Source organism: Psammomys obesus, unplaced genomic scaffold (assembly GCF_907164565.1).
Source record: "Psammomys obesus unplaced genomic scaffold, mPsaObe1.curated_primary_1811, whole genome shotgun sequence".
NCBI classification, from domain to species: domain Eukaryota; kingdom Metazoa; phylum Chordata; class Mammalia; order Rodentia; family Muridae; genus Psammomys; species Psammomys obesus.
The window spans coordinates 11,931,526-11,958,779 of NW_026585580.1; the positions used below are offsets into that span (position 1 = coordinate 11,931,526).

The window sequence follows — 27,254 nt, forward strand, 5'->3', positions numbered from 1 at the left end:
CCCACGTGGATTCTCAGCTCTCAGGCCTAGGTAGAAGAATCATAAATGCAAGAGCTACATAGCAAGACTCTGCCTCAAGGAGAAAAAAGACCATCAAAAAAGTGAGCAGCAGATACAGAACCCACGCTGAGAAGGCTATGGGAGCAGAAAGAATAGAGCCTGGCAAACCATCTCAGTGTACTTATGACAGTAAACTTTGTAAATCACATTTGAGCAAAAAATTTCACTTCTAAGAGCCAACCGTTATTCTATGTGTCAATACTAAGTATATAAAATTAGAAAAGTTTACGTTCGTTCCAGAAATATTTTATAAGAAATGTTACTATCCTAAATATCAAATAATAGAACCATCACTTTATGGCATATAATTTTGTTCCTTATAAATGATGGTTATAAAGACTAACAATGTGGAGAGGTCTCACAGTATGCTATTCAGTGAAAACAAAACATGAGGTAAAAAAAAAATTTATTCACTTTACATCTTTGTGGTGGCCCCATCCCTCCCTCCCCCAATTGCCACCCTCCTTTCCTCTCTTGAGGCAGATTTTTACCACAGTGGTTTCAATGATGTTCTTAAAACAGGTGTCTATCAAGCAGTGCAGGTCTGCAGAACAACAGTTGAAAGCAGAGCTCCTGTGCGCCTTCTCGGCGCCCCTACATTAGCATCTTGCAGTGGTGCCACCTGACTGGCACCATTGCAGAGCCAGTACTGGTCTGTCAGCCAGGCCAGCAAGTTTGCCTCGGCCTTTCCTATCACACCTCATCTCTCTTCATGTTCTTTGCAGGGTTGCAAAGCTGCGTGATGAAATTGTGGCCTTAAGGAATGAATGCGCCTCCGTTTACAGCAAAGGACGAATGCTGACCACGGAACAAACCAAGCTCATGATATCAGGAATCACTCAAAGTCTAAACTCAGGATTTGCACAGACCCTACACCCCAGTTTGAACTCAGGGCTCACCCAGAGTTTAACACCTTCCTTGACCTCTTCTAGTGTGACTTCGGGCTTGTCATCAGGGATGACTTCCCGGCTGACTCCGTCTGTCACTCCAGCTTACACACCTGGCTTCCCTTCAGTAGTAGCTCCAAATTTCAGTTTAGGAGTAGAGCCAAATTCATTACAGACGCTGAAGCTCATGCAGATCCGAAAACCACTGCTGAAGTCATCTTTGCTGGATCAGAATTTGACAGAAGAAGAAGTCAATATGAAGTTCGTTCAAGATCTCTTGAACTGGGTTGAGGAGATGCAGGTAATGTTTACCTCAGCTTTCCAGTCCTACTCCTGAACCTTCTTCTTCTTGCTGTTTTTAAAACTAGTATTCTGTTATTCAAGGTGCAGCTGGACCACACTGAATGGGGCTCAGACTTGCCAAGTGTCGAAAGCCATTTAGAAAACCATAAAAATGTTCACCAAGCCATTGAAGATTTTGAGTCTAGCCTTAAAGAAGCTAAAATTAGTGAGGTATATGAATTTTTTTTAACTATTTCATTGTAGTTGGTATTACTTTCTTTCTACATAAAGACCCAGCAATTTGATAATTGGTATTAGTCAGAACTTAAGATGCCTGACCTCCATGTGTTTCCTTTCATATTTTAGATTCAGATGACAGCACCTCTTAAGCTCTCTTACACAGATAAGTTGCACAGATTAGAGAGTCAGTATGCAAAACTCTTGGTAAGGCTTTTTTTTTCCTTTTGAATTTGTTTGCCTCAAATGTTCTATTTCTATTATGTCTGTATGCTGACGGTCTGATTCTTACAATGGTTTCCCTTAAAAAGAACACATCCAGAAACCAGGAGCGGCACCTTGATACTCTCCATAATTTTGTTACTCGGGCAACTAATGAGCTTATCTGGTTGAATGAGAAAGAAGAGGAGGAGGTGGCTTATGACTGGAGTGAGAGGAACACGAGCGTTGCTCGGAAGAAGGGCTACCATGCGGTGAGTCAGCCTCACACTCTGGCACCTGTGCCAGACCTGAAGGGGCCCGCCACCTCTTCTCATACGCTTCTTACTGCTTCCTCGCCAGGAGCTAATGAGGGAACTGGAGCAGAAGGAGGAAAGCATTAAAGCTGTCCAGGAGATCGCAGAGCAGCTGCTTCTAGAAAACCACCCAGCCCGGTTGACGATAGAGGTAAGAAAGCTAGAGGGCCCGGCTGAGGTCTGATAGAGCTTCAACCTTACACCTCTTTTGCTTATTTAAAAAAAAAAAAAATCAAGCTACTGAGCGTTTACTACAGTCTGGCTCAGAAATAACTTTCCCAACGAATCGTACTGATCTTTCCCATAACTGTCTCTTAGGATAGAGGTAGCAGCTTTTTCCCTTAGGCCCTGTGGAGCTGCTTGTGAGGAAATTCATCTGACGGGGATGGAAGGGTGTTCTGTGTTAGCACGTGTCCTTACCGTGTGTAATAAACAGAAATGTAGCTTAGTTTTAGGAGCAAATAATATGATATATTGCTAGATTCCCACGGGCAGCTAAGTGTACGTCTGCAGGAAAGCCTGCCTGAACCCTGCGCTCAGGAGCAGTGGCTCCTTCCCGGAAGCAGGGACAGGCTCAGCTCGGCTTGATGGCTTGCAGAGCTCCCTCTTCTGGGAGGCAGGGAATGGCACAATTGATGATGAGCTAGGCGTGTGCGCCCCACAGCAGTGATTTCCTTCCTGAGAGACACACGCTGTAGTAACATTCAAATGGATGAGTTTTTAAAGTTTTAGGAAACCTTGCATTGACACAAAAGTAGATGCTTCATTTTCTACCCCCCTCAAATCTTCTGCGGCAAAACGCAAAAGAAAACTACAGATCTGTGTATCTGTTTTAACACACATTGTTTGGGTCAGTAATCTAAAAATCCAGAAAAGGGAAAAATTGGGGTAGTATAGAAGAAGAAAGCATACTTAGTATTTTAAAAATCAGGTGTGAGGGTCAGTGACCAAGTGCTAAGAAGGGGTTAACTTCATAAATAGAGGGAATGATTTGTATTTCTTTCAAATGTAAACTTTCCATATAAAATAGCCTTTCCTCGTATATTAAGAAAAAAATCAAGCAATTAGAAATTTGAGAAAAATTATCTAGGCTAGTTTTAAAGTTACATGTTTATATTTAAGACCAGCTGAATAAGAGATAATTTCTCATATAAGAAAATTCTCTACTTCAGTTCTATCCAACAAAAAAAAGAGTTGGCTTTTGTTTTTGTTTTGTTTTTTTGTCTCTTTGGATAGTAGAATATGATTTGAAGCCATCAACGTTGAGCTGGCCATGATGGCTTGCCCAGCCTGTAATGAGAGTCTGGGGCAGTGGGGTTGCCACAAGCTTGAGGACGGCCTGGGCTGTGACATTCTGTCTCAGAGCAAGGAGGGAAAGAAGAAAGACAGTGAAAACAATAAGCAAGCGCATCAGAATTCGTGGTGTGGGAGATGAGACCGCAGACGCCATGCACGCATTTGTTGTTGAGCGCACGCTTGGCGGTGTTGGAGGCGGGCTGGTCCTCTGTTCTTTATCTCTCTGCCCTGGCTTTCAGCGTGTGTTTTCTCTCGAAGGCATACAGGGCAGCGATGCAGACACAGTGGAGCTGGGTCCTGCAGCTCTGCCAGTGCGTGGAGCAGCACATCCAGGAGAACGCTGCATACTTTGAGGTGCGTGTGCGGCCTCGCGGCTTGGACATTCAGCGCTGCCATTCGGGCTGCGGTGCAGAAACGGCATAAAGAAACGTGTGCAGAGCACACAGGGGAATGAACCAGTACTCTCTCTACAGGGTCTCAGTGCTACTTTCATGTCTTACGGGGCAAGCTTTAACTGTTAAGGATGAAGTCCTGTGGCTGGAAGATGGCCTAGTTGGTAAATTGTTTTCCCTGAGGTCAATCTTCAGAAACCATATTTTAAGAAAGGAAAGAAAGAGAAGAAAGTGAGCTGCCTGGGACTGTGTAGGCAGGAGGATCCCTGGGGCTCTCCAGCTAGCCAGCCTAGCCAAATGAGAGAGCCCCAGGTTCAGCGAGAGACCCTATCCCAAAAGAATAGGGTGGAGAAATATGAAAAAACATCCAATTTGTTGATCTCTGATTTACACACTCTCACGTGCATGCACACACACTTCAGAACAAATCCTTTAAAAGACCTTTAAATATTGTACAAATCATTCTACAAATTTGTCTCACATTAAGGAACGATATTTTTTTTCAGAGTCAACCGAATAAAGACTTCATTTCATTCTGTAGAAATTTTAATTAATTATTTTTAAAATCCCACCCCTACTTAAAAGACTGGTTGACCCCTAAAGTAAAACAGACTTTCAAGCAAAATACTATAGAGCCTAATCATAGTACATACTATGCAGGTACACTTTGGGTGGTTAATACGCATCTGTAGCCATCCAAGTGCAAGGGCTATTTTCAGTTCCAAAAAGGGTGGTGCTGTTAACTGTGTGTCAGGGTCGAACAGGGGCCTGGGCAGCCAGGTATAACAACCCTGCGCCTTACTAGCCTTCAGTGGGCTTCAGCTGCCACGTTTCATCTTCCCTTAGTTTTTCAATGATGCCAAAGAAGCCACTGACTACCTAAGGAATCTGAAAGATGCCATTCAGCGCAAGTACAGCTGTGACAGATCCAGCAGCGTCCACAGACTGGAAGACCTCGTGCAGGAGTCCATGGTACTGATGCACAGGCTGGGCTTTGTCACACGCTTAACAGGGCAGATTAGTGTTCTGTTACATGTTTATATGTGCAGGGTCTTATTTCATCCACACCAGCGTCTCATTCAGTTAAGCCTTTGGGTAGTTTTGTTTAAACGTCCTTAGCAGTGGTGTGTGAGACAGTAATTCTACAAGCACATCCTGGGTACACACCTGCTTTTCCCAGGCAGTTTTCATGTCTGGAGATAAAACAGTGAATAAAACAGACAGGAATCACTTTCCCTTTGTGGTACCTGGATATGAAAAGTTAGCTCCACAAGAGTACACTGAAAAGCAAAATGTCTGTAGAAGGTTAGATAATAATAATGCCAGAAAGGAAAAAACAAATACCAGACCAAATGAAGGAACTCAGGAGGGAGTGTGAGATGTGGAAAGTATGGTCCAATGGTCAGCGCACACTTCAGTGTCGAAGTTTTATTTGCAGTGTGTCCCTATAGAATGGAGAGTTCTAATCATTAATTTTAAAAATCCACCATGTTTTCCTGACTAGGAAGAGAAGGAAGAGCTTCTACAGTACCGGAGCTCAGTGGCAGGCCTGATGGGGAGAGCCAAGACCATCGTGCAGCTGAAGCCAAGGAACCCTGACAATCTGCTCAAAACATCCATCCCCATCAAAGCTATCTGTGACTACAGACAGATCGAGGTACCCATAGTCCTCAAAGCAGACCAGATTCTGCCATTCATCAATGTGTTTTAAAAATGAGGTCATAATGCTTCCTAGTTAGAAGGCTTTTCTCTGTGTCATAAAAAGTAATAATAATCCTCAAGATTGTGTATGTATGGAAGAAGATAAGTTAATGGTGACCTCAGCTCTCCTCTCATTTAAAACCAGATAACCATTTATAAAGACGACGAATGTGTTCTGGCAAACAACTCCCACCGTGCTAAATGGAAAGTCATTAGTCCCACTGGGAACGAGGCCATGGTTCCATCTGTGTGTTTCACGGTTCCCCCACCAAACAAAGAAGCCCTTGACTTTGCCAACAGGTTTGTATGGCTGGGGCACTTTCTAAAGGCTAAAGAAGCCACCAGTACTTTGCCAGGGACCCGCTGGCCTGGAAGGCGCTAGAACTGCACAGGGGCCGTTTAGAAAGGCGCAGACAGGGTCACGATCCGTGTTTTCCTGTGTACGTTTCAGGATTGAGCAGCAGTACCAGAGTGTGCTCACCCTGTGGCATGAGTCTCACATAAACATGAAGAGTGTGGTCTCCTGGCATTATCTAGTCAACGAGATTGACAGAATTCGGGCTAGTGACGTGGCCTCGGTGAGTGTAAAGGTGCACGTTACCCCATGTGTCCCGGAATTCGAGGTGCCTTGTCGTATGGGGTGAAGTTTGCATTTGCTCTGCGGTGGGCGGAGCCCGCAGGTCCAGGCTGGCCGGGACTCAGTGAGTGCTGCTGGGGCTTGTCAGATGAGGCTGCTCCGCAGGCAAGGGAATCTGCAGATCTTGCCTTGCTCAGTGCTCCCTGAAGGTAAGAAGCCAGAGCTAGGTGTTCGGGCGGAGAGAGTGGGTATGTTTAAATTTCACCCATTTAATTTCATCAGTGTTCCTTACTTGTCTTCTTTCAATTAAAACTTTATCGTAGTATTGTAAAGAACATGAAAGTGAAAAAAAAAATCATAACCCCAAATTAACAGACTCAAAGTCTGTATACCTCAAGGAACTTCTGTGTGGCTAGGATAGCCATTCTGAAGCTGCGGTGCTTTACATTCGATTTCATGCTTTCACCATCAAGCATCTTTTTAATTCACTTCTCCATCACCAGAACCTAAAAATCCATGTAAGAGTGGAAGCTAGAAAGACAATTAGCTCTATACTTTCTGTCATGACTCCAGTGTCCTTTGCCTGCATTTGTTCTTCCTGACCCCTGGTGCCCTGTCTTGTTCTCTTTTTTTTTTTTTTTTTTTTTTAAAGATTTATTTATTTATTATTGGTAGAGCATTCTGCCTGCTTGTATGCCTGCGGACCAGAACAGGGCACCAGATCTCATTTTAGATGGTTGAGAGCCACCATGTGGTTGCTGGGAATTGAACTCAGGACCTTTGGAAGAGTAGCCAGTGCTCTTAACGTCTGAGCCGTCTCTCAGGCCCTAGTTCTCCTTTCTGGGTGGCATGCTGTACACACATGCATATTTGTCTCCTTATCTGCTCACATACTGTAGGCTGGGCTCCACACGAGGGAGAACCGGTGCTTTGATCGTTCTGAGATTAGTCTGAGTCCTTCCATCTTCCTACAATTTCCTTATTCCATGTCATATAAGTACCAAATCTCATCTCCCCTCATCTGTTTATAGGGAACTATAATTCTACTCTGCTATAGGCTATGCTCCTGAAGTAAATAAAAGAATATTAGTTTCAGATGTTTCCTTTAGCTGCGAGCAAGCTGACGAATACCGTGACATCATCTGTGATCCGTCCCACCCAGGTGTAACTCTGCGCACTACGTCATTAATCAAAAGATCTTTTTTCTTTTCTTTTCTTTAGATAAAGACAATGTTGCCTGGCGAACACCAGCAGGTTCTCAGTAACCTCCAGTCTCGTTTGGAAGATTTTCTGGAGGATAGCCAGGAATCCCAAATATTTTCAGGCTCGGATGTAACTCAGCTAGAAAAGGAAGTGAATGTGTGTAGGAGGTATTATCAAGAGCTTCTCAAGTCTGCAGAGAGAGGTAAAGTGTGCGGTGCCTGTTTGTGTTCCCTGCAGGAGGTTCCCCTAGGATTGGCATTCTCCGTCCTGGCTATATTGCATCAGTCGACTAAGATATGTGAGCAAGATTAGTGAACATTATAGACGTGTTTGTGCAGGGACTATCACTCAGGAGCTTATGCCTTCATGCGTGAAGCCCTGAGTTCAATCCCAGAACCACCAGTAACAAACAAAACTTGTGAAGGAAGAAGATGCTACAAGAGTTCATTCCTTTCTAAACAGGGAGGTTACTAAGGAGCCAGCGCAGAATGGGACAGATGAGGAGCTCCTACCACATGTGTGTAAAGCGCGTTTGCCGTTCTTTACAGGGCAACACTCAAGAGTGAGGGCCCTTAGCGATCGCCAAAGATTGGAGTATTTTCTTATGCTCAGTTTTACCCAGGAGTTAAAGCAACCTGCTTTATTTAGTTAAGTTTATTTAATAAAAATCTCAGTCTTAACTCTTCATACTATTTAGAAACAAATGATCTTATTAGTAATATTTTGTGTTTTGAAATCTTAAAACATTAACACATTATTACATTTTTGGTTATAAGCCTAGCCTTTAACGGCTGAGCCATTTCTCCAGCCCCACTAACACATTCTTTAACTGCTTTTTACTTTTGAATTTTTGATTAATTTAATGGCTAATTTATAGCATATAATTCATATTTGTGTCATATGGAACTGTAGTGTATTACTTCCTCTGGATGTTTCAGTGGTAAGTTAGTATTTTAAATGGCCTCAAGGAAATTAGGGCTTTTTAAGTTTTAACATTCATGCTTTAAGGTTTCCGTTTTAAGGTTATGTCTTTATGTCTTGTGCTGTCAGGAACTTCTGGTTTGCTGACAGTAAGAGCTGCTGTAGTGAAACTTGGACAAGGGCTTCCTGGGGAGGAGGGGTCACGCGCTAAGCATGGTGTTACCTTCACAGAGGAACAGGAGGAGTCCGCATACAATCTTTACATCTCGGAAGTGCGCAACATCCGGCTTCGGTTGGAGAGCTGTGAGGACCGCCTAATTCGGCAGATCCGGACTCCCCTGGAAAGAGATGATCTACATGAAAGCATGTTCAGAATCACAGAGCAGGAGGTAGGAGTTACGTGAGTGTTAAAACAAAACCAGGGATTATCGGCTCCTGATTTCCTGCATGCTCACCATGGCTTCAGTTCCTTGCTGAGGTCCACTTGTCATGTGTTGCTGGATGTGGACTAAGGTCCTGCAACTCAGGTCGGCCTCTGACTTAGGAAACGCAGAGGCAGGTGCCCTCCCAGCCCGTGAGAGCCATTATCCACGTCAAGGGCCTGAACCATAAAGACACTGCTGATTGTAAAGCTGGAATGCATGCTTCTGTTTATTTGGTAAAGAAAAAGTTACACAAATACTTATGTTGCTAATAAAACGTAAAGTGTGTTTGTAGCTGCTCTAAGAAACATGCGTGTTTGTTTTCTGCACTAGAAACTGAAGAAAGAGCTGGAGCGGCTTAAAGATGACTTAGCAACCATCACAAACAAGTGTGAAGAGTTCTTCAGTCAAGCAGCAGACTCCCCTTCTGTCCCCACCCTGCGATCGGAGCTCAGTGCGGTCGTTCAGAGCATGAGTCAGATCTACTCCATGTCTTCCACGTACATAGAGAAGTATGTCAGCATGTCAGCGCCACGTCATCCCCGCTCTGACTGCTTTCGGTGAACGGTGGGCTTGTGTTAGGAAACTGGATTGGTGATGTTTCCCCATGTCGAGGGGGGTGTCCTCAGAGATTGCTGTCGTCTCCTTTTGTAGCCTTCAGCGGTTCCCACTCATACTTGGCATAATCTAAGAACTGTCTTCTGTTGGAATCTGTGTAAATAGCACCTGGGGTGGGACATAGGGTGGGGTCCATCAGGAAAAGAGCCAACTGAATCCAGACATACAGGAGGCCAGTCAGTGTTGCCATGTCTTGAGTTATAATGATGCTTTAGTATGACTGTATTTTGTACAGTATGCAAAAAGAGGGGGCATTAAACAGCATGGTTTAGTATTTATTTCTCTTTAAAGGTTAAAAACAGTTAATTTGGTTCTAAAAAACACTCAAGCTGCAGAAGCCCTTGTCAAACTGTATGAAACCAAACTGTGTGAAGAGGAAGCCGTTATAGCTGACAAGAATAATATTGAGAATTTAATGAGTACCTTAAAGGTAAGAGCCTCATGTCTGGGACATGTCCCAAGGTCATATTTCTAATTATTTCTCCAGCACAGAGCTCAAGCTGCAGACACCCAGCACTAAGTAAACTGATGTAGAATGTGTTTCTGATTGTGCTCTGTCTCCATTTCATGTTTTTGCAACTGCCTGTGAATGACTAAAGTCAGTCATTTTAGTATAAGTTACTGTTCTGCTGCTATAAAGAGACAGTATGACCAAGGCCATTTATAAAAGAAAGCTTTTGACTAGGGGCTTGCTTACAGCTTCTGAGGGTGAGTACATGATCATCGTGGTGAGGAACATGGCAGCAGACAGGCAGACAGGCATGACACTACCTGAGAGCTTACATTTAACCCACAAGCCTAACACAGAGATCTGGCAAAGTTTTTGAAACCTCAAAGCCCTACCTCCAGTGACACACTTCTTCCAACAAAGCCACACCTCCTAATCCTTCCCAAATAGTCTCAACAGCTGGGGACCAAGCATTCATATGTATGTGTCTGCGGGGCCATTGTTATTCAGACCACCACAGAGGTGTTCTTGTTTGAGGTTTGAACCTTTTGACAGTAACTTTTCCTAGTGGATTCATATTGACAGCCAGATAAATTGGTACCAGAAGTTAAATTTTGTATAGTAGATTCTTTTGCTTATAAGGGGCAGTTATTTTAAAATATCAAAGAAGTTAAGTAGAGGGATATTTTATTAAAGGTGTTTTTTTTTTTTTTTTTTTTTTTGTAATTTTATGTGTATGAGTGTCTCTCTTGCATGTATTTCTGTGCACCAAGTCTGTGTGTAGTGTTGCTTGGGGCCAGAAAAGAGCATGGGATCCTGTGGAATTAGAGTTTCGATGGTTGTGAACTACCATGTGGCTGCTGGGAATACAACCTGGGTCTTCTGGAAGAGCAGCCAGTGATCTTAAACACTCAGCCATCTCTCCAGCCCCAGAAGTTATTTTTAAGAAAGAAAAAAGATTTATCATTGAACTCTATGTTTTTTTTATTTTAAAAATAACACTGTGTCTGTCTATGTGTGTTCATGTCTGTGTGCACATGTATATGTCACTCACATGCCGTGGTGCATGCATGATTGTGGAAGTCAGAAGAGACTTTACAGGATTCAGTTTACAGGATTCAGTTCTCTCCTTCCACTGTATAGATTCTGGGGATCAAACTCAGCTCATGCTCATAAAACATAAAGCACCCTGAACCCCTGAGCCATCTCACTGTCCCTATATCTGTATTTCTGTATGAAAAGCACTTGGCAAGGCTGTTGCAAAAGCATTGACTTTCTCTCAGTCATCTGAATGCCTGTATTAATTTTTAAACAATGGAATTAAAAGCATTTATAAACAATGAAAAGGGCTTTTATTGGGGCAACTGCCTTCCTTAAAGGATATACTTAGTTTTATTGACACATGAATTCTACTAGGCTGGATTTTATAAGCATTTTTTTAGATTTTATAATCTTTAATTGAAAAATACAAATTTAGCATACTTGGTTTTTTTTATGTGTGTTGATGCATTTCTCTGAACTGTCAGCCCTTCCCCTCGCAGATTGCTTTTCCTCCAGTAAGTGACATAAAGTGTCTCTCACAGTAAAATGTAATTTTTTTCAGAGATAAGCACAATTAGATAATAGTCATTTTATAACATTATACCTGATACATTTTCAATACGATAGGCTTTTCCTCACCTAGTTGTATGTCACAAAATGATGAATAAATTGTAACATGAGGTAAATAATGTGTTTTCTGTATAACGTGTTGATAAATTTTTATGATGCTCATTGGGTCATGTATTTTAGCAATGGCGGACAGAAGTAGATGAAAAGAGAGAGGTGTTTCATGCACTGGAGGACGAGCTGCAGAAGGCAAAAGCCATCAGTGATGAGATGTTTAAGACACACAAAGAACGGGACCTTGACTGTGACTGGCACAAGGAGAAAGCAGACCAGCTGGTGGAGAGGTGGCAGAGTGTCCACGTGCAGATCGACAACAGGTGGGCCCCTTCTGCTCAGCGGACATGGAGGCTGGGTGCCCTTTGTGTACAGAGGGCAGTGTCTAAGCTGCCCCCACCAGGCCGCAAGTGACAGTCCAGAGCTAATGTGTTAACTGCAGGGTCGTTCCCTAATTACGTTTCTTTCCTACATACTCTCTTCAGCAAAACCTGTAACTTGAAAGAGACATTTTCTCTCTTTATTTCAGATTTTGGTTTTGTTGTTTTTATGTATATGGGCGTTTTACCTGAATGTGTGCGTGCCTGTATTCCACATGCAAGTCTGGTGCCTGAAGGGATAGAAAGAAGACATTGGTTCCCTTGGAACTAGAGTTATAGACAGTTGTGAGCTTCTGTGTGGGTGCTGGGAATCAAGCCTAAGTCATCTGAAGGAGCAGCCAGTGTCCTTAACTTCTGAGCTATGTGTCTGCCTCCAGAAAAAAGAACATTCTCCTCTGTGTATAATTAAAAATGCTCATCTAGCCTGGTATTTGTATAATCTGTTTTTTTAAAAAAATAATAATGTAATGCTCTAAAAGCTATTACTAACTTACAATGTTCAAACAATAGTGAGTTAACATAAATCATAAGCTTATTTCTTGGACCGTACATGGCAATCTTTGTTGGACCTAAGAGAAATTAAGAAATCGAAACAATCTGTTGTTTATTTTCATTGAGATTGAAAGACTATAGGAATCATTTGTTCAATGAGAATTAAAAACACAAAAGAAAATGGAATTGATTTAGGCTTCATCTTATAGAAATAAGTAGTCACCTTATTTTTATGTGTATGAAAATATAAATTAAATGCTTTTATGATATAGTTGCACTCAAGAAATGAAGTTACATTCATATGTATTATTTTTTTGGAAAACACATGATGAATTTGTTTAATGTGCTGATTTTTAAAATCATAGAAAAGGGCATTTAATTTCAGTTCCTGGAAGATATTCTCTGAGACCATGTTGAACCGTCCATCTAATAAATAAATAGTACAGGTGAACTGTTTATTTGAGGCAGTCCGCAGCTGTGTCGATTGATGATAGTGATGGTTAATTGACTGCTTTTTCAGCTTCAGTCTTAGTGCCGTAGTAAAACAGCACCAATATAAACATCAGCTCCAGGAACAGACAGCCTCTGTCCACCCTGACACTGTGTGGGTGCTGCAGGAATCATGCCTTAGGCCACTGCTGGGCGCTGCCCCATTGTACTTAGTGGCTCTTGGGTCTTATTTCGTCCTCCTCTTCCTTGACCCTTCACTCATCTGCTGGAACCTGACTGTACCGTTGCTGTTCTCGCAGGCTGCGGGACTTAGAAGGAATTGGGAAGTCGCTGAAGTGCTACAGAGATTCCTATCACCCTCTAGATGACTGGATTCAGCAAATTGAAACTACCCAGAGAAAGATTCAGGAAAATCAGCCAGAAAACAGCAAAGCCCTAGCCCTACAGCTGAACCAACAGAAGGTACACAAAGGAAGTGCTTAAACTGGTGCTGGCTGAGGTTGGGGTCATGAGCCTCACCTTCTCTCCTGTGCTAGAAGAGCAGGCAATCACTCAGACAACCAAGAGGAGTAGGAATGTATGTGAGAATTCTGTACCCCACACCTCCCTACACTGATTTTTACTCCCTAGAAGTCATTTTTGAAAGCATAGATAGTGAGCAGTGTGCTGGGGCAGTTGTCTCCCCCCTCACCGTCATAGGTTACATAGGCTGGGTCCGAGTTTTCTTGACCGTGTACCAGCAACATAGTTTACGCTTGTGGAGTTAATGACCGTGGCCTGAGGTAGTATGTCGGCTCCCAGCCGGCCACACTGGTGGGAAGTTGAATGTTTTAAGGTTTTCGCTTTAGCGCTAGGACCCAGTGATTTCTAACTCTGTTTTCATCTGGAGTGGGTAGAAGGATGGACTCCAAGTCTGCTCTGTGTAATTCTTGTTTCTGCTTTGAAAGCCTCACAGAGGTAGATGAGTCTTCTGCTGGGAGTTTGTTCTTTAGCTCTAAGTCAAGGCACACATAAGACATAGAGCCCGGGGGCGTGGGGGGGTGGGTATTCTTCACTCCTGAGCACGAGGTGGGCTGGCGTCCAGCTCCTGACTCTCCCTCTGAACTGTGTCTACAGATGCTGGTGTCTGAGATAGAGGTGAAGCAGAGCAGAATGGACGAATGTCAGAAATACGCCGAGCAGTACTCAGCTGCAGTAAAGGTGAGAGGTCATGTACCTTAGGCAGATTTCCTAGTCAGCTATTTCATGCTCTATTTTTAAAGCGATTTAGGTCATTTCATTCTGTTTAGAAGGAGAAAATTCTCATTTGATCCTTTTTTGTACTTACTAATAATTCTTTGTGAAATGATCCAGGTAATGGCCCTGTGGCTGCTTCATTTCCTCTATCCCGTGAATGCGTGAAAATTCACACACCCCAGACACATAGCCCTGAAACTTGTTTCTTACTGCTTTCCTTTTTTTTTTTTTTTAAATTCCAAATTGAGAGAACATTTAACTTTTACTTAAAGTCACTGTCATATTTTTATAAGATAACATTGATTCTTCCTTAGCTTCCCTGCTGCACAGCTCTGGGATTGGTGTGGAGTAAGTCGAGGCCACCAAGAGTATTCTACAGCAAATGTTTTTACAGTCAATGTTCATGTCTCTGCTTATGTCTCTGCCTTCCAAGTATCTCCAGAATTAAATAGATTTTTTTTTTTTAATTTAGCTTTCAAGCCAGGCAGTGGTAGCACACTCCTGTGATCTCAGCACTCAGGAGGCAGAGTAGGCGAATCTCTCTGCATTTGAGGGCCTGGTCTATAAAGCGAGCTCCATGACAGCTATGCAGAAGAAGCTTGTCTCAAACAACAACAAGATGTAGTTTTCGTTTTTTAAAAATTATTTCAGTGAACTAATTACCAGTTTTCTGGGGTCAGTCACTATGGAATGAAGCTCTCAGGCTTTGCTTTAATTAATTGTATCCTATTGACTCTTTTATGCAGGACTATGAATTGCAAACAATGACCTACAGGGCCATGGTCGATTCACAGCAGAAGTCACCAGTGAAACGGCGGCGGATACAGAGCTCAGCAGACCTCATTATTCAAGAGGTAACAAATAGAGAAGAGCAGAGTACGGGCAGAAAAGAGAGAAACAACATTCTTTAAAGTTTTACCTTTTATCATGTTAAAACATACCTAATATAAAATTGGCCGTTTTCATTATTTTTAAATGATTTAATGGAATTTTGTTGTATCACAATTTTGTGCCTACCTAGTCACCGCTAGTTCTTATTTTTTTCAGTCACCCCGACAGAAAGTGCCATACTACTACATTTTATTAAGTCTCTTTAAAAACGCTTTTAAAATCAAGATAACTTACTAATACAGAAACTTAATGATTAAACTTAGAAGGAAGTTATGACTTAGTGTGGTGTACAGGCGGGCAGCCAGTCGCTGTTGGATAAACGTGTGCTTTATTTTCCGAAGCCCCGTCAGTAGTGCGGGCGTCTCTCGAGGTTCGCTCCACTCGTGAGCACAGAGATGATGCTCTACCTCTTCTGCCTTGCAGTTCATGGACCTGCGGACTCGCTACACCGCCCTGGTCACTCTGATGACACAGTATGTTAAGTTTGCCGGCGACTCGCTGAAAAGGCTGGAAGAGGAGGAGGTAACCACTAACAGGGAGCGCCCGAGGAACACGGGAACGAGATCTGAGCTGTAACTGCAGTGTCGGGGAAGGCAGAAATAAGTTTCATGGATCTGCATGGCTGACAGCCAGTGCGCAAGTAGTGAATTAGAAGCTTACACTGGAAAAGAGTGAAAGCCTTAGACGTTTGTTTGTTTTAGATTCTCCAAAACAAAAGCGTTTTAAACTTTTACCTCAGGTGGACTGGAATATTTGCGTAGCGTGCTTTAGGTCCAGCCTCCAAAGCAGTTACGTCGGAACCCTAACATGATAGACTTGGTGCCGTAAGTGGTCTGTCTCAGCGGGAAGAGTCAGCTTGGGGCAGAAATTCCTTCAGCCTCCTGGCAGCTGAGAAGGGACTTCTCCCAAGCGCAGTTGCTGCTCATAGGGGGTGGGTAGAGATGTGCGACACGGATGTGTGTGTGCTGTGCATCTTGAATTAATATGAATTTCTAAAGAATTAAAATTATTGCAAATTATATTAAGACAAACTTAGTAGTAGATTATTTGTATAAAAGAGTGGGCATTTTAAGAATTGATAAGAAGGTAAGTATCATTCTAATGAAGGACTTCTGCAGCTGTGATCCTGAATTTAAAGTTGTGTTGAGAAATAGGAAGAGTAAGAAATTACTTATAAGACTATATTGCATGAAAGCCTGTCGGTTCTATTTATGAAAGGATTATTCTGTGCTCTGTTCTTCCGATGGCCTTTCTCTTCCTCATCCCAGAACAGACAAAAATAGTTACAAGAATGCTAAAATGTATAAACGGTAAAATTTGGGACCTGGACATCTCAATTGGACTGTTGAAATTCTACAGGAGTCTATCTCTACCTGCTATCGTGCTACCTATGTATTGAAAGAACAAAAGGCTGTCTGAGCCTGTGAGATGGTGCTTACTCTCTTAGCTTCTGAAAATGTGGCTCTTCTATAAACTGTTTTCGTCTGTTCAGAGTTTCTGCACTAACCCTCTAATAGCTGTTCACACAGCTTTATAACCTCTTTTGTAAGCTTCCTATATGCCTACAAAAGAGCCCAGAGCACTCAGAACTCTCTCAGTAAATATAATACACTTTTTCATGGTGAGAGAATTTTCTTATTTTCACTACATTTTGAGAGATATTATTCCATTTTAAATGGTGAACATGTCTTTTAAGACTTATATGTAGTTGTTAAATATGAAGTCACTTAATTTATTTTCTATTCTCACAGTATGTATTTAATTATACATATGTGAGCCACTCAGCTCAATTCCTGCAATAAGATAGAAACAAAGATATTTTCAAAGACTTAAATATGAATTATTACCAAAACATCAAAGGTTTATAGTGAATTGAAAATAAAAACAATATAGTTTTGAAGACACACAAAGACTGTAATTTAAAATAAAATTCAGTACTCTTCTGTTTAAGGATAATATTAATGGAATGTCCTTTAAAAACATGTAACTTGGCTGGTTGAATGGTACACACGCCTTTTATCCCAGTCTCAGGAGGCAGTCTGATATCTGTGAGTTCAAGGCCAGCCTGGTCTACAGAGCTAGTTCCAGGACAGCCAAGGCTACACAGAGAGACCCTACCCTGTCTCAAACAAACAAACAAACAAACAAAAGATATGTAACTTAAGTTTTAAACCCAAAAGAGTAGTAGTTCTGAAACATAGTCCTGAAGATCCACAGGAAAATTTGCCTACTAAGCACAATTTGTCATCATGAACCTACAAGCAAAGATACATGAAACCTTCAGAAGTAACCACATGTTAGAGAACTAGAACATTGGCTTAGGTCTGTATTTGATGTGGTAAAGAAATTCTGTAGCTGAGGCAAAGGCCCAACTCTGTAAGTTACTGATCCGTCTACATAGAGCTGAGAGACCTTTTGAGAAAGTGATTTTCATGAGTAAGTTTGAGGTCTACAAAATGAAAAATCAGTAATTGACTTAAATTATTAGAAGTAATTTTAAGCATATATGAAAATTCTGGTTTACCAGAGCACATAGAATTATTAATAAACTACTAAAATGACTTTAATTAAGATTGAAGACTCAGCAATAGATTTTATTTTATTTTTTGCTGAGATTAACAGAATCTGACCAAGAGGAAAAGGCTCAAGATAACATGGCAACAGCTAAGCTGTTTCAGAATAAGAGGAACTGGTTCTCAAAAGAATTGTTAAAAATTCATTTTTGTTTTCGAGGCAGTGGCTGTCTGGTTAGCCCAGAACAATGGCCTGGAATTCTATATTCTCCTGTCTTCACCTGAGTACTGGGATTCCAGGTGTGCATCTGTGCCCTGAGAAAAACCTCATGTTTTAAATATCCAGAATGTTCTAAAGGTCCACTTTGACACAGAATGGAAAGAAATGCACCATTGAGCATAGCATCTGTGATGGGTGTGTTTCTCTGTGGCATCAAATTAACAACCATGGGTAGGTTGATTAAGGAAGCTGAGCTTTGAAGCTCCAAATTTGAGGACCAGGAAAGTGGGGGAAGAAAAATATGTGTTACAAATTAAATTCTTGAAATTCACATATATCGCAGTTGAAACAAATCATATCTATAAAGTGATTCCCGTATTCCTACCTACACTGTTTTCTTATTGCAGTTATTTTTTCAGTTGATACAAAGCTACTACATTGATACATCCTAATGATATTAACTAAGAGAACTAGAATGTGTTTGTCAACTAGTCTAAACATGTAGTGTTTCGGTTAATATTTAGTTTCCCAGGCCTCCCAGCTGCTAAAAGGTTCTCTTATATTTATTTGATAAAATGGATATGAATCCCTAGGTATATTTTTTAAACCTTTATATTTCACAAGTATCTTTATATTTGTGGGGAATCTAAAGGTGCTTGAGAAAATGGATTTCAGATGAGGCCCATCAGTGACAATGATGACAAAATCTGTGAGTGCTTGAATCTCGTCTCCTTCAAAGCCATCAGAGATAGGAGCTGCCTTTGCATTAGCAATCCTCACTGTCACAGTTGCTGTCATAAACAGTGACTTAGAAATGTCAAGGTTTTATGTTGTTCTCCTTGCCCGTGTTAAAAGTATTATTTCTGAATTCGGCTCTCTGTTCTGGTGTTCTGTTTCTTTAATCACAAACATGGAACTGTGAGTATCATGTTTAATTTCCACTGGACCCACTATTGGAAGATAAATCTTGTGTTCTTTGGTTCCTGTATGGTGGTGGTTCTAAGCTGACAGAACCACACTGTATGTGAGAGCAGAGTGGGTATTCATTTCGAGTAAAGCTTAATTCTTACATCCATAAAAGTTTGGGGCCCCACTCATATTCTGGAGAATCCGTTCTTGCTTCAAAACCTCAAGCTAGCTAGTTTTCTACATGAAATGACTCCTGAAGGGCAAAAGGGGTTCTTTGGGAAACCTTCCTGCAGGTTCTCTGTCTCCTCACTGCTGGATTTCTGAGGCTTCTGCTCTGAAGGGGCTGGTGCTGGTGGCGACTGCTGCTCTGAGTTCCCTTGGTCTTGAGACTGCACAGTCTATTTCAGTAGAACGGCTTTGACACTTTCAATATTTCTCGTAGATGAAAAGGTCTCAGGAGAGTTCTGAACACGGGGCGTATTCAGACCTGCTGCAGCGTCAGAAAGCAACCATGGTTGAGAATAGCAAACTGACAGGAAAGATCAGTGAATTGGAAACAATGGTAGCTGAGCTAAAGAAACAAAAATCTCGGGTAGAGGAGGAGCTTCCAAAAGTTAAGGAGGCTGCGGAGAGTGAGCTGAGGAAGCAGCAGAGGACCGTGGAGGACATCGCCCTGCAGAAGCTGCGGGCGGAGAGCCAGGCGCAGCAGTACCGCCGGGAGCTGGAGAGCAGCGTGCGGGAGAAGGAGGCTGCGGAGCGGGAGCTGGAGCGGGTACGGCAGCTCACGGCGGAGGCCGAGGCCAGGCGCGCCGCGGTGGAGGAGAACCTCCGCAAGTCCCGGAGCCAGCTGGAGGAGAACACCGCCACGAGAAGAACGCTGGAAGACCGCCTCCGGAGGAAGGACTCCAGCCTCAGCGACCTGGAGCAGCAGAAGCAGGCCCTAGCGGACCAGCTCCGGCGGAAGCGGGACCACGAGGAGGAGCTCCTGAAGCTGGTGAAGCAGATGGAGCGGGACCTGGCGTTCCAGAAGCGGGAGGCTGAGAAGCAGCTGAAGGAAAAGCAGAAGACTGAGCTGGAAGCAAGAAGAAAAATAACCGAGATTCAGCATTCATGCAGAGAAAACGTCCCACGGGCTGCATCATGCTGGCCAGGTCCCCAGAAGGAGCTCGACAGACAGAAAGAGGAGGAGCTTAAGCAGCAGGTGGATGAGCTGACTGTGGCCAACAGAAAGGCGGAGAAGGAGATGAGGGAGCTGAAGTATGAGCTCAGTGCTGTCCAGCTCGAAAAGTCTTCATCTGAGGAAAAGGCTCGGTTGCTCAAAGAGAAACTGGATGAGACCAATAACACGCTCAGGTGCCTCCAGGAGGATCTGGAAAGGAAGGACCAGGTCCAGGAACAGTATTCCCAGCAGCTCAGAGAACTTGGCAGGCAGCTGAACCAAACGACAGACAAAGCTGAAGAGGTCAGGCAGGAAGCTAATGATCTCAAGAAAATAAAGCACAACTATCAGTTGGAATTAGAATCTCTCCATCACGAGAAAGGAAAACTCCAGAGAGAAGTCGACAGAATCACCAGGGTGCACGCACAAGCCGAGAGGAACATTCAGCACTTAAATTCCCAAGCTCAGTCCTCACAGGATGAAAAGGATTCCCCAGATGACAGGCGACGACTCTGTCAGAGAAAATCGGATCATCTAAAAGAAGAGTTTGAGAAGAGCCATGCGCAGCTGCTTCAGAATATCCAAGCTGAGAAAGAAAATAACGATAAAATCCAGAAGCTCAATGAAGAATTGGAGAAGAGCAACGAGTGTGCGGAAATGCTCAAACAAAAGGTGGCTGAGCTCACCAGGCAGAACAGTGACACCAAACTAATGATGCAGAGAATCCAGGCGGAGTCCAAGAACATAGTTCTCGAGAAGCAAGCCATCCAGCAGCGATGCGAAGTGCTGCAGATGCAAGCAGACGGTTTTAAAGATCAGCTACGCAACACCAACGAACACTTGCACAAACAGACGAAAACAGAACAGGAGTTCCACAGAAAAATTAAAAGCCTGGAGGACGACCTAGCCCAAAGTCAAAATTTAGTAAGCGAGTTTAAGCAGAAATGTGACCAGCAGAACCTCATCATCCAGACCACAGCGAAGGAGGTGAGGAGCCTGAGTGCCGAGCTCAGTGCTTCCAAAGAGGAGAAGCGACGGGAGGAGCAGAGAGCACAGCTGCAGCAAGCTCAGGTGCAAGAGCTGAACGACAGGCTGAAAAGGGTGCAGGATGAGCTGCACCTGAAGACCATCGACGAGCAGATGGCCCACAGGAAGATGGTCCTGCTCCAGGAAGAGTCGGATAAATTCAAGCGCTCAGCCGATGAGTTCCGGAAGAAGATGGAAAAGTTAATGGAGGCCAAGGTCATCACCGAGAATGACATCTCGGGCATCAGGCACGACTTTGTGTCTCTCCAGAGAGAAAACTGCCGAGCGCAAGAGAACGCAAAGCTCTGGGAGACAGACATCAGAGAACTGGAACGGCAGCTTCAGTGCTACCGAGAGAAGATGCGGCAGGGGCACCACGGAGAAGCCGACCACTCCCAGAAATGCCGCAAACTCGAGGAGGAGCTGGCGGCCCAGAGACGGGAGGTCGAGAGCCTCAAGCAAAAAATGGACCAGCGGGTAAAGGAGCACGAGCACCAGTTAGCTTTGCTCCAGTGTGAAATTCAAGAAAAAAGCACGGCCAAAGAGCACACCTTCACACCGGCTTGTGATATGGCAGGGAGAGAGTGCCACCTTGCCGCAGAGACCACTTCTGGGAACCCAGGACACCTAAACCTAGCGGCCAGATCTCCATTGTTGAGATGGACTCGGGAACCACAGCAGGTAGAAGAAAAATGGCAGCATAGGGTTGCCGAACAACTTCCAAAGGAGGGTCAGTTCCGACAGCCAGGGCCTCTGCTGGACAAGGAAGGCAGCCAACCATGCTACTCAGAGTATTTTTCTCAGACCAGCACTGAGCTGCAGATCACTTTTGATGAGAAAAATCCCATTCCAAGACTGTCTGAGGTAGAGAAGATGAGAGACCAAGCCCTGCGTACTTCCAGGCCACCCGTTAGGTACCAAGACGACAGGCTTGAAATGGAATTGGTGACGCTTTTGACACCTTTAGAGGTATACTTTGTTCTGAGGCCTTATTAGCTCTATCATGTCAGGCTTCTTTTCTTTCTTTCTTTCTTTTTTTTTTTTCTCTCCAAGACTAGATTTTTAACAGTTTTTAAATGCTTAGCTGTGTGTAGTCCTGAGAGGAAAATAACACAGTAATTTTCCAGCAGTTTGGCCACATTTATTCTAAGTTACCACCGATTTATGAATGCTTGAGGTCAGACATAAATGTGCTAGATAAGCTCCTATATCTATAGGAGTAAATGCTAACATTTAAAAACATCTAGCACATAGCTGTGTGTGCAGTTCAGTGGGAGAAGGCCTCCCTAGCCTGTGCAAGGTCTCTCCCTTTTCAAGAGGGAGAAAAGAAAACCTAGAAGAATCCACTATTACCTTCAATTTCTAGCATATTCTGGGGCCAGGCTTCATTTCAGTCTTTTCCTGCGTACTACATTAAGGTATCCAGTTGCTAAAGCTTGAGTCTCTCAGAATATCATCACCCCTTATCCTGGCTGACTTTTTACTGAGCAAGTTCTTGGCTTATTTACTATTCAGGGGTTGGAGAGTATCTGACACAGTGGCGACATGTTCTTTGGGCAGCGTTTAACATCTTAAACATTGCTGTTGCAGATAGCTAAGAGCAAACAATGCGGCATGCAAACGGAAGTCACGACCTTAAAACAAGACAAGACGCTGGCTTCCAGTGCTGCTGGATGGATGCTGGAAGGGTCCAGAGCGTCCGCTGGACTCAAGGGAGAGTTCCCTAAGAAAAGCATAGAGCCAGACACTTCGCAGAGCTCTGCCCTTAACCAAGCATGTTCTGTTAGGGATGAGGAATTTCAGTTCCAGGGGCTCAGGCACGCCGTGACTGGGAGGCAGCTGGCTGAAGCTAAGCTTCTGGACATGAGAACGGTTGAGCAGCTGCGACTCGGACTGAAGACCGTCGAAGAAGTGCAGAAAAGTCTTAGCAAGTTTTTGAGCAGAGCCACCTCCATCGCAGGACTTTATCTAGAATCTTCCAAAGACAAAATATCGTTTGCTTCTGCGGCCCAGAAAATCATTATAGACAAGATGATGGCACTAGCCTTTTTAGAAGCTCAGGCTGCAACAGGTTTTATAATCGATCCCGTTTCTGGTCAGACCTACTGTGTAGAGGATGCGGTTCTTCAAGGCCTCGTTGACCCTGAATTTAGGAACAGGCTCCTGGAGTCAGAGAAGGCGGTTGTAGGGTACCCGCACGCTTCTCAGCCGCTGTCAGTGTTCCAGGCAATGGAAAACAGAATGCTTGATAGGAAGAAAGGCAAACATATCTTGGAGGCACAGATTGCCAGTGGGGGTGTCATTGACCCCGTGAGAGGCATCCGTGTTCCCCCAGAAACCGCCGTGCAGCAGGGCTTGCTCAACAACGCCATCTTGCAGTTCTTGCATGAGCCGTCCAGCAACACAAGAGTTTTCCCTAATCCCAACAACAAGCAGGCTCTGTACTACTCAGAGCTACTGCGGATGTGTGTGTTTGATGTAGATTCCCGGTGCTTTCTCTTCCCGTTTGGGGAGAGGGAAATATCCAACCTCAACATAGAGAAAACTCACAAAATTGCTGTGGTAGATACTAAAACCGGGGCGGAGCTGACTGCATTCGAGGCTTTCCAGAGAAACCTCGTTGACAAAAGTACTTATCTTGAGCTTTCGGCGCAGCAGTATCAGTGGAAGGAAGCCACGTTTTTCGACTCCTACGGGCATCCTTCTCATATGCTGACTGATACTAAAACTGGTCTGCAGTTCAATATCAGTGAGGCTGTAGAGCAGGGAACGCTAGACAAAGCCATGATACAGAAGTACCAGGAAGGCCTTACCACACTCACAGAACTGGCTGACTTTTTACTGAGCAAGGTAGTTCCTAAGAAGGACTTGCTTAGTCCCATTGCCGGCTACTGGCTAACCGCTAGTGGGGAGCGGATCTCTTTGCTGAAGGCCTCCCGTAGAAACTTAATAGATAGGGTCACTGCCCTCAGATGCCTTGAAGCCCAAGTCAGTACTGGGGGGATCATTGATCCCCTAACTGGCAAAAAGTACAGGGTGTCCGAGGCTCTGCATAGAGGCCTCGTTGATGAGGGCTTGGCCCAGCAGCTGCGCCAGTGTGAGTTAGTCATCACCGGCATCAGCCATCCTGTCACCAAGAAAACGATGTCAGTGGTAGAGGCTGTGAATGCAAATATCATCAGTAAAGAGCTGGGAATCCGCTGTCTGGAGTTTCAGCACCTCACAGGAGGCCTGATAGAGCCTCAAGTTCACTCGAGGATGTCAATAGAAGAGGCTCTTCAAGTAGGAATCATTGATGTCCTCATCGCTACGAGGCTCAAAGATCAAAAGTCATACGTCAGGAATATCATGTGTCCCCAGACTAGACGAAAACTGACATATAAGGAAGCCTTGGTGAAAGCGGATTTTGATTTCCACACAGGACTTCGGCTGTTAGAAGTGTCTGAGCCCCTGGGGACGGGGATAGCCAGCCTCTACTATTCTTCCCAGTAGGGTGTTTACCCCAGGCAGAGGCAGTGCCCGCTGCTTCCTGCCATCTGTTAGGAACAGATGGTGTCTGCTGGGTGAGCAGTCTAGGACCGTGGGACCATCGCGAAGCACAGTTAATTTCTTGTGGGCTAGAAGTAGCTCCCTGCTCAGAAAAACAGTCATTTTAAATTGAAAACGACAAAAGATTCACTGTCCCTGAAGTAGTTACTTTTTTTTTTTTTTTTTTTTAATAAATCTTATCTCCCTAAAGTGGGTTTTACAGCATGGGATCAACATGTCCGCAGACTCATTTCTTCAGAGTTCTCTCACTGAATAGATTCAGCACATTCATGACAGAGCACCGCGGGATCAGGGAGAACATGCAAATGTGCGCCAGACCTATGGGGCTGAAGATTGCTTCCTGTAGGCAGTGATGTGCATTACATGTTAAAGCATCTGTTGCAATCTCTTATTTTAGTTGAGACTTCGGAGTTATAATATCTAACAAATACACTGGGGTGGGGGCTTCGTCTGTGTGTAGCCATTCTCCTTTTGCCTCCTGCGGTCTGATTGCTCTTGGTCAAGGCATTTGCGATTGTAATGCTAATGCAAAGGCAGCGATTCTCAAATCTCGCCCTGTCCCATGAATAAAGTTGAGTTTGCTTATTCGTGTCATACTCATGAAGCAGCTGGGTGGTCAGAGCAGTGATTAAATCCTGTTTGCCAAAGCTTATTCCTTCTACCAAAGACATCTGCTATATGACCTGGTGAACATGGTAAAATGAATGAATAAAATATTTTGGTAACCTGTGTGTATGATGGAAAACATTTTTTGCATTCTTATTTTCAGCAGAGAGGAGAAATTAGTTGAGAAGCTCAGTCATCAGTCATTTACTAGATTTTTTTTTTTTTTTAACATTTGTACCTGTCAGAAGTCACTGGAAGAAGAGAAGAAACAACATGTTGAAAAAGCTAAAGAATTGCAGAAATGGGTATCAAATATCAGCAAGACACTGAGAGATGGGGAAAAGGCTGGGGAACCTCTCTTCTCTAAGCAACAGGTACTCACAGAGGTCCTAATGCTAACGGGGGGAGAATTTACTGAATCATACAGTCTACAAAGCACAACTTCTTCACCTGAATTTACCTCAGGGTTATATGTTTTTGCAAGGAAGATCCAAAAGTTTGGGTACTTAGGCAGTTTGCCTCAAAGAGTCACAGAATGTGCTAGGGAAGGGTGTCTGTCCCATTCCAAAGCCAGAACCATTTGCATTGGCCTCCCTATTAGCAAGCCAATAGGTTGTAGGACTTTCTCTTACATAGATCAACTCCCTGATTAGAATGACTGGGATTGTTGACCAGTGTGGTCGTCAGTCCCCTATGCCACCAACATCAGAAAGACAAGGAGAAAACCATCCAGGATGTGAACATTGTTGAGGGTTTAGTAGCTGTTTCCTGGGTCTTTCCTGTTTCACAAGGAAAACTTTGTTGTCCAACCACTGCAGAGTACACTCTTCTATGTGAATGAATTTTCCAGTTCTTCACGCAAGGGCTTGTTTTTGCTCCACAGTGTACCACTTGAAGCTCAGAACATTGGCATTAAGGTATAAATTCTAGTAGTGCTGTTGATGGTAGGAATTCCTGATAGTTTTGTTGTTGTTGGGTTGGTTTTGTTTTGGGGAGACAAAGTCTAGGGCTGTCTCACCCTTGCTATGCACCCGAGGCTGGCCTTGAGGTGTGTATCCTACAAATGGAAGAACTGAGATGTCAGAAAGTATTTGTTGTGTTTTAGACCAAAACTCTTCAGGGTCATTTTCCTCCAGTCTTTGATTTAAAATATCTTCTTCCCAGGCTTTTCCTTGATTTCAAATAGAAAAGCCTTCAAACAGGCACACAAGCCTTAGCAAAGATGTCTTGCGAGAACATGTTTCTTCAGAAGCATGAACTGTAAACACCTGGTATCTTCACGTTATAGTTGACAATTTTCCAGAACATTAATTAGATTTAGACCTAGTATACACAGATACTTAGAAATAAGATTATGGCCTTAACTGCAGTTATGCCTAAATACCTGCCTCTCTTTCAAAGGAAAAAGTGGTTTGATATACATAATGGGTGGATGAGTCCTCCAAAGATTCCATTTAGCTTCATGATTCCCTGTAACCACACAAAATTTGCTATGTAAATTGACTAAGTAGTATGGCATCTTCTCATTGGCCCAGTATTTCCTCTCCTTCCTGTACCTTTACAAAAATGGAAACTTTGATCAAATAGAGAGGAATTAGGAAAAAGCCTTGGACAAACTCCTTTCCCTAATGAATGAGTTTTCCTTCTCTGATCACCACAGATGGCTTAGGATGGAGGGTGCTGGTGTTAGCCATTACCGTCTGACCCAGAGGCCTAATGAGTAGGGCTTTCAACAGATGAGAGGTGCTCCTGGAAGAAAGACCCTCTTCGGGAGGAGTGTCCCATCGTCACAGTGCCTTTTTAAGAAGGATGCCATAAAAGGATGATAGTGGGCCAGCGCTGAGGCCCTGGCCTTTCGCATATTCATAGTTGGGCCAGGATGAAAGAACTGTGTGGTTTTACATTATGATTCCCTTATGAAGATGATGTCACTGTGACGAGAAGGCGCTGCACCTCCCCTTGTGTGCCGAGGAGAGCTGACCTCTTAGGCAGGCCTCGACAGCACTCACAGCTGGTACTTGTGTCACCCAGAAAGTACACTTTGGTCTTGATTAAAGTTGTGTATTTTTTAATTACTATTTAATACTCTTGTGGGAAGACTCTCAATGTGACTTCTTACCTTACAGATTTCCAGTAAAGAAATATCAACCAAGAAGGAGCAATTCTCTGAAGCTCTTCAGACCACACAGATCTTTTTGGCTAAACATGGAGACAAGTATGTTGGCTTTCGTTAGCCCTTCTATTGGGTGTAGGGTCATGTTCTGAAAAGCCATTCAGCAGACAGAAGGCGGTGCAGCATCCCTGGCGTTCTAGAGTGGGACACAAATGAATCACAGTTGACTTAACAGGGAATGAAGAATGTGAACTTAACTCTGTCACTTCTAGACCTCATTGCTCTACAGTGTGCTAATGCTCATAGATTCCTGACAAGTACACAGGCTCAGACAGGATGAAGATTAGCAACCAGTGAATGGCAGTGCAGGCTCTGAGTCAGGCCTTAATTCTTCACAGTACTCTAAAATTACCTTTTGGAAAACTTCGTAAATGTATTCTTTGTGTGTGCATGTTTGTGTGTGCGTGTATGTGCATGCACGCGTGTGTA

General features: G+C 43.6%; 1 protein-coding gene across 13 annotated transcripts in view; it reads left to right on the forward strand.

The window, feature by feature from the left end:
* Dst (dystonin) overlaps positions 1 to 27,254 on the forward strand; it is a 400,583-nt gene that overhangs the window by 247,231 nt on the left and 126,098 nt on the right. For 12 of the 13 annotated variants that reach the window (XM_055606512.1, XM_055606422.1, XM_055606436.1 and 9 more), the window contains 21 exons: positions 786 to 1,248; positions 1,332 to 1,460; positions 1,596 to 1,673; positions 1,778 to 1,939; positions 2,028 to 2,132; positions 3,536 to 3,631; positions 4,516 to 4,641; positions 5,174 to 5,326; positions 5,516 to 5,670; positions 5,822 to 5,948; positions 7,169 to 7,352; positions 8,303 to 8,460; positions 8,827 to 9,005; positions 9,403 to 9,541; positions 11,351 to 11,544; positions 12,843 to 13,005; positions 13,660 to 13,743; positions 14,526 to 14,633; positions 15,094 to 15,192; positions 24,898 to 25,026; positions 26,779 to 26,867. In XM_055606512.1, coding sequence (XP_055462487.1) covers positions 786 to 1,248; positions 1,332 to 1,460; positions 1,596 to 1,673; positions 1,778 to 1,939; positions 2,028 to 2,132; positions 3,536 to 3,631; positions 4,516 to 4,641; positions 5,174 to 5,326; positions 5,516 to 5,670; positions 5,822 to 5,948; positions 7,169 to 7,352; positions 8,303 to 8,460; positions 8,827 to 9,005; positions 9,403 to 9,541; positions 11,351 to 11,544; positions 12,843 to 13,005; positions 13,660 to 13,743; positions 14,526 to 14,633; positions 15,094 to 15,192; positions 24,898 to 25,026; positions 26,779 to 26,867 — 3,120 coding nt within the window. Of the gene's footprint in view, positions 1 to 785; positions 1,249 to 1,331; positions 1,461 to 1,595; positions 1,674 to 1,777; positions 1,940 to 2,027; positions 2,133 to 3,535; positions 3,632 to 4,515; positions 4,642 to 5,173; positions 5,327 to 5,515; positions 5,671 to 5,821; positions 5,949 to 7,168; positions 7,353 to 8,302; positions 8,461 to 8,826; positions 9,006 to 9,402; positions 9,542 to 11,350; positions 11,545 to 12,842; positions 13,006 to 13,659; positions 13,744 to 14,525; positions 14,634 to 15,093; positions 15,193 to 18,754; positions 21,467 to 22,087; positions 24,120 to 24,897; positions 25,027 to 26,778; positions 26,868 to 27,254 lie in introns of those variants that run through there. The other variant, XM_055606501.1, reaches the window with a different exon arrangement.